Here is a 6,699-nt window from a genome sequence, read left to right on the forward strand (position 1 = left end):
TGAGCCCCATGGCCAGCGCAGCCTGGCTGAGCTGCCTGCCAGCCCTCTGCCCTCTCGTAGCCGCAGCTGCCTGGGACGCTGCCTGTGCCCTGTGCTGCTGCCTTGGCTGGGCCCTGTGCACTTCTGAGCTCCTGCCAGCTGGGCACCTGTGTGCCTGCTCTGTGCCTTTCAGGTCCTGGATTGCCTGGACTTGAGCGAATGCGGTGAAAAAGTCCTGGAGATCTTGACGAGGCACCTGCAGAGCCAGTCCAGGCAGATGCGTCGCGTGGCGCTCCGAGGCCTCGTGGTGCTCACTTCCATGGTGAGAAGGAGGCAGCAGCTGAAGCTGTGCTTGGCAGCGTGGGGCTGGGGCAAGCAGCCCCTTGGGCTTAGCTGGGCTTTGGCAGCTGTGGCAGCTGCTCCCAGCTCTCCTGGGTCGCTCTTCAGCTGCCCGAGTGCTTTGGGACAGGCCTTTGGCCTCTGAGCCCTGCAGCAGCAGCAGCAGTAGCAGCGTGGGGTTGGCCAGCCTTGTTTTGCACACAGGATCCAAGCATGTACAGCCTGACTGAAAGCCTTGGGAAGCTACTGTGGGATAGGGATGGAGACATCGTTGAGATGACCCTCGTTGTGCTACGCCTCCTGCTGCTGCAGAAAGACCTGGCAATAGCCAGCCCCATCGCCCTGCAGCTGGCTGAGGCGCTCTGGCACCTCTTTGACAATGTGAGGCTCTGTGCCCCCAGCCACGGGCACCTGGGTGGCGCCTTGGGCCTGGCCACAGGGGGGCCTGCAGCAGCTGACGTGGAGGCCTTTTGCTTCCTTTCCAACAGGACAACAGCCTTGTGCAGCTGCTCTCCATTCGCCTCTTCCAAGGCGTGATCACGCGGGTAGTGGCAAAGGGAGAAAAGGCCCTGAAGAAGCATGTGAGCCAGAGCCTGCTCCCACTCTTCTTCCACTGCCACCATGAGGACCGGCCTGTGGCACAGGTGAGGCCTCCTGGGCGTCCCCATGGCACGGGGCTCAGCTGTCTCCCCACGCGCTGGCACCTGACGGGCTCCAGCCTCCTCCTGGCCTTGGCACAGAGATGCGGCTCCTGTGCCCTGGGCTGCGCTGCCATCTCTGCCTCTCTGCTGCTCTGCAGGCCTCTCGGGAAACGCTGCTTTCTGCACTAAGTGTGCTGAAGAGGAAGGATCTCAAGCAGCTGCTGAAGACCGATCAGATGTGGAGATTTGCCGAGCGCTTGGTAAGGACAGGCTGGAATCCCCAACCCTGGGGATGCCTGGAGAAGCCGCCTGCCCACGGCGCCCAGTCTGTGGGGCTGGCGGCTGTGGCCCCTGCCCAGTGCCGCAGGCAGGGGCACCAGCCTGCGCCCCACACGCCGCTCCCTTCCCTGGGCCGTGCGGGCTCTTCTCCAGGCTCCTCCGGCCCCAAACGCGGTGCCGACGCAGCCCCGAGCCAGCTGGGCTCTGCTGCGGGGCGGCACCGCGGCTCGCCGGGCCCTCCGCCCCGTCCCGAGCCCGGCGCCTGCGGCTGCTGGCCGCGCCCCAGGGCTCTGTGGGGCAGGGCGAGCGGCGCCGGCCGCGGGCAGCGCCCGGCCCAGGGTCAGAGCCCGCATCAACCCTTTCCCTCCGTGCCCTGCCGCTCTCTGCAGCTGGCAGAGGACAGGAGCCGAGCGGCCGAGCACCTGCGCCTGACTCTGCCGTACCTGCGGAGCGCACAGGAGCCCCTGCGAGAGGCGGCCGTCAGGTTCATGGGTGAGCCCCAAGCCCGGCTCCCTCCCCGCCCCACCCCGCCCCATTGCCGCAGCTCGGCCCCAGCCCCGCCTGCTGTGCCGGCAGCAGGATCCGGGCGCGGGCATGTGCAGCCCCCGCTGGCCTGGGCATTGCTGCTGCCGCCCTCTGGCAGCCGTGCCCTGGGGCGGCAGCGTGCGCCAGGGGCCCGGGCTGAGCCCTGCCGGGCCAGCAGGGCGTGAGGCCTCAGGGCTGGCAGCGGCCGTGGGCGGCAGCTGTGGCTCTGAAGGCAGGACACACTCTGTGTCCCCCAGGAATGGCCGGGCGCTACCTGACAGGGCAGCAGCCGGAGTTCCACATCATCTGCAGCGGTGAGTGAGGCCCGCGGGCTCTCGGCGGGGGCTGCCGCTGGCAGCTGCCTTCCCTGGCCCGCCCGCCGACGGCTCCGCTCCCTGCACGCCCCAAGGGCAGCGTGGCCACAGCACAGACACCTTGCAGGGGCCTGCGACACATTCCTGGCCAGCAGCTGCCAGCTCGTCCTTCTTGGCTCCTGCTTCCTCCAGGCCGTGCCAGGAGCTGCGTGCCATGGATGAGGCTGGAGGCTCTGCCCAGCTCCCTGCAGATCCAGCCTCTGAATGTGCCTCTGTTTGTCTCTTGCAGCCCTTCAGGACATGACGGATGACAGCAGCCCAGCCATCTCATGCTTGGCTCTTCAAGCTCTGTACATCCTTTTAGCTGTACGGAGCGTTCCCTCCTCCCGAGTGCAGAGGATGCGAGACCAACTGCGCCGCCTCTGGAAGTGGCGGCCTTTCCTGTGTGGCCGTGGCTGAGTGTCCTGCCGCGGCGCTGCGGAGAACGGATCCGGGAGGCTGCGTCTGCTGGGGCCACCTGAGCCTGCGGGGAACAGCTCTCCTCTGCCAGCACCTCCTTTCCCTTCACCCACTAGAGGAACATTAAATTGCTGTTGTTGCGTAGCCGGGTGTCCAGGAGCTTTCTCTTGCTGCACAGTGCCTTCAGGCCAATGAGGAAGAGGCGAAAAAGGGTGCTTGCTCTCAGCCACTTTGCCAAGCGTGCGGTGTGGAAGGGAAAGTGGCCAAACGGCCCTTGGCTTTTGGTGGTAAGGCTGAATGACTGCAGGTCCTTTCAGGACAGGCACTCCAGCTCGAGCTCCTATTCTCCCCAGCGAGTTTCCAGGTGCAGGTTCAGACGTGCAGCCCCAGGCCCTCCACAAACACAAGCTGCCCGCTGCCTCTTCACCTGCCTCAACTCCTGCCTGTGCTCCTAGCACCAAAACCAGGCTGTTCCTGGCCAGGGACCAGAGCCCTGTTCCTGCAGGATGCTCTTGCCAGCACCTTCCAGGTCTCTCTGCTGTGCACACAGAGCTTTTCATGCCCGCTCCCAACAGGCTTTGGAACACAGAGCCCAACCTGGCTGGCTCTGCCACCAGCACAGCCCAAACGCAGGCGGAGGAAGAAGCAGCAGGGGCTGTTTTGTGGCCATGCCCAAGAGAGACTGGCAGGGTGCCCTCCCTCTGCTCTCCCTTGGCTGGCTTTCTGACTGGCTCTGAGCCTGGGGCTGCCATTCCTCACTTGTGGGGAGCAGAAGCACAGCCGGGATCCCGGCACTGCCTGACAGCGCTCCGGGCACCGGCACGGCCGCGTGTCCGAGTCTCGGGCACCGTGCTGCTGCTTCATTGCTCTTAGGCACAGCCAAAGCTCACTGCTAAGCCCTGATGCTCTCTGCTTCTGCCCTCTTCCTCATCCTGTGCAGGGATGGAGCACTGCTGTGCTTTCAGGAAGCTATTCTTGAAAACTTCCAGCATTCCAAGCTCCTTTGCCCTCCATGGATGCTTGCCATGGAATCCCTCTCAGCTGGGTTCAGAGCATACTCAGGTTGGCTCTTCCAAAATCCAGGGTGTCATGGTTTGAGCCTGGCACAGAGCCAGTGCCCCCATGAAAATGCCCTCACCCTGGTGTCTGCTGTGAGATGTGACCAGGAATAAGCAAAACAGGCTCCAGCTTAAACATAAAGAACACTTTATTACCTAAAACTACAGGAAAAATAGGGAAAGACTATAAGGAAAAGAAAAAAATTGAAAACCTTACAAAAACCACTTTTCCTCCTCCCCACTCCCTGACTTTCCCAATCCAATACATTCTCTCAAAAACACCAACTGCCCAGCCCGGCACGACACTTTAGTATACTCAAACTGCAGTTCATGAAGAGGAAAGGAGTCCTTCTTGTTCCATAGGCTTCTGGAAACACACTGAAACCTCGGATGCTTCCTTGTCACTTCGGCACCGCCCGGGGAAAAAAAAAAGTCCTTTTGCCGCTTGTGACATGTTCCTTCCATGCCCAGTGCTCTCACCACCGAGACATGGCCAGAGCTGCTTTTAGGGTGGTCTTTCAAGGATGCCTTGTCTCACTCCAAAAAGGCACAGTCTCTGCTTTTGGGACAACTGTCCCCCCCATATTTTTCCAACCCCCTGGGGCCGGGGGGTCCTCACGAATGAACCCTCCTGGTTTTGAGGCACTGCCTCCCCTAAATGCAGTCTGTGTCACAGGAACAACTGAGTCCATGGCTACAAGAAAAAGTCCAGCCAAAAGGCCACTCCAAATCATTTCTCCCCATCCAATCATCTCCACAATCTCCGGGCCAAAGTCCTTATCTCATCTCATCTCTCATCTCCCTTCTTATTCAGCTTCGAGGAGGATTAGCATTTTTGCAAGGCCCCAATCATGCAAGAAAGGGTTAAAAGTTTTCAGTCTCTGCTGTCGGTCCCGGAGCGACTCCCACGCACGCTGCCCACACGCTGCCGCTCCGGCCGGGCAGTCTCCCTCCTTCTCCTCCTGGCTGGCTGCTCTCCTGGGGGGGATGGGGGGGGGGGGGGGTCTGGCTGCCCGAGGGCTGACTCTCTGGGACCTTCCACCCTTCCATCCTCGAAGCCCCCCCGAAGCCCCCTCAACCCCATCTCTGTCCAGGCCCCAGGCCTACCGCATGGCCGCCCCTCCCCCGCCCAGCAGCAGCGGGCCGGGCGGGGGAAGAGATCTGACCTCTTCGCCCGACGATGTCCAAAAGAGGAAGTGCCAGGGCAGTGCCTTGCTTTTAACCCCTGTGTATTCTCGGAGGTGTGTCCAAACCCCACTGGCTACACCAGGTGTCAGTATGAAACCCAAAACCTTCATTGGTTTGACCACAGCCTCCCAGAATTCCCACGTCTTCCTGGTCAAACCACCACACAGGGGCTCCAGGATGGTCAGCAAGATCTGGAACTGCACGGTGCTGTGGAACTGCACCTTCAGCACAGGGCCCTTTCCAGCCTGACCTGCCCTTGTTCCTCTGGGTCTGGGCACAAAACAGGGCCTGGAAGAGAACGGCAGCAGAGCCCTGTGTGTCCCAGGGCCCCGGCTTTGCTTCAGCTCCACAGGAATGCAGGCAAAGTGAAGAAGCCAAACTGGTTCTTAATGGAAGGCAAAGCAAAGTGATGAGCCTGGAGGGAAAAAAGGGGATGGGCAGGGTCTGAGGGCTGGAGGGAGGGAGCTGTCACCAGGGAGGGAGAGTGGAGGGAGAAAATGGTGATGGACAGGCTGAGGGCAGAGCTATCAAAAGGGAGGGAGAGTGGGGAGAAAAAAAGGTGATGGGCAGTGTATGAGGGCTGGAGGGAGAGAGCTGTCTACAGGACAGGCAGGGAGAGGGCTGAAGCCACAAGAACTGTGCCCAGCACCAGCTGTGCCAGGACTTCCAGCAGCTCTGAGCAGTGATGTTGTCTTTAGTGTCTCCTGGTGCTGTTCTTGGGATACTGGTTCACTGGATCCAGAAGATATCCCTAATTCTTGAGCTCTTTGGGGAAACTCGGTTTGATTTTCCGAGTCAGAGCAGGATGGGCTGGCACGTTGCCTCCGGGCTTGAAGGACTGAAAGAGACAAGAACAGAGCCATGGCAAACAGCCCGGATCTGTGGGAATCCTACAAGACCTGAACAGGGCCATCCAAGCCAGAAGGGAGTAGGAGACATTGGAATCTGCTGGGGGGTCTTGCTGAAATAAATGAAAAGGGCAGGAGATTTTTCTCCTTTTTAATGCCTTTATGAAGGTCACCTTGGGTGGGGGCTCGAGGGGTCGTGCGCACGGCGCCGTCACTGCTGCCAGGAGGGGCAGGGAGGAGGAGGAGGAGGTGTGCAGCTCTGTCCACTGGTGCGCAGGCAGAGCCGGGGCTTCCATCCTTGCCTGAGCACCAGGACATTCCCATTTTCGATTTAACCTTTGAGGTCTTCTTTCTAGCTGACATCTCCGGGTTAGGGTGAGAGGTTCAAAGGGCTTAGCAGACCCTGGACTCAGTTGCTTACACTTAGACGTCACTTAGATTGTTTAATTCTGTGGTGGCTCGTTGTTTTAGAGCTTTTCTTTGCTGGACTTGGCCAAGTGTTTCTACATTCGCATCCAAGCTGTGTCGTCACTCCCTCCTCACAGCCCCGGGTGCCGTTTTCCAGGAAGCAGCAGGGGTGGTACCCGACAAAGGGGGATTTCTAACAATTAAACTGTTAACAACAAGTAATTACAACATGAAACTATTAACAATAAATATTTAAAGCTGTAACATAGTAGCAATTGGTTGAACTTGTTGGCTTATCACTTTGAAAAATGAACAACTTTTTACTCCTTACACTCAGGACAAAGAAATGGCTGGGGTGGGCAGAAACCTATCCCTAAACTCTGGACCACTCAGTGTGCCTATTGTAAGAAAGAAAGGCATTGGAAGAGAGACTGCCTGCAACTCAAAGCCAAGGTGGTTGAAGAACTGAATCAATGCAAGGGTTGGCTGGAGGGCATCCCCCCAGAAAACACTCTGCTCCAAAGAGACCTGGGGCAAAAGGTGAGGAAAATGAATTGTCTGGTGAATGCGGGTGCAACACATTCTGTATTAGATATAAAGCTGGAAGAAATTGATCCCGGTAAAGTTGTGGATGTTATTGGAGCCACAAGTCAACAGCAGA

At 59.2% G+C, this 6,699-nt stretch overlaps 1 protein-coding gene across 1 annotated transcript; it reads left to right on the forward strand.

Annotated features, from left to right (window-relative positions):
• The first annotated feature begins 1,251 nt into the window (after positions 1-1,251).
• LOC135450650 (uncharacterized) lies at positions 1,252-2,670 on the forward strand. Its single transcript, XM_064719030.1, has 4 exons — positions 1,252-1,288; positions 1,392-1,730; positions 2,021-2,077; positions 2,367-2,670. Exons 1-4 carry the CDS (start codon positions 1,252-1,254, stop codon positions 2,534-2,536), a joined length of 603 nt encoding a protein of 200 aa, XP_064575100.1. The 3' UTR covers positions 2,537-2,670.
• The last annotated feature ends 4,029 nt before the right edge of the window (positions 2,671-6,699 follow it).

This window comes from Zonotrichia leucophrys, chromosome 7, assembly GCF_028769735.1.
Source record: "Zonotrichia leucophrys gambelii isolate GWCS_2022_RI chromosome 7, RI_Zleu_2.0, whole genome shotgun sequence".
NCBI lineage: Eukaryota > Metazoa > Chordata > Aves > Passeriformes > Passerellidae > Zonotrichia > Zonotrichia leucophrys.

What these genes read in the sequence shown, in the direction of transcription:
- LOC135450650 (XM_064719030.1), top strand. Translation starts at nt 1,252, where the DNA reads ATGCCTGGAGAAGCCGCCTGCCCACGGCGCCCAGTCT. An exon ending in CTGCCCACGGCGCCCAGTCT is followed by an intron (nt 1,289 to 1,391) that starts GTGGGGCTGGCG and finishes GCTCTTCTCCAG; the next exon opens with GCTCCTCCGGCCCCAAACGC. An exon ending in GTTCCACATCATCTGCAGCG is followed by an intron (nt 2,078 to 2,366) that starts GTGAGTGAGGCC and finishes TGTCTCTTGCAG; the next exon opens with CCCTTCAGGACATGACGGAT.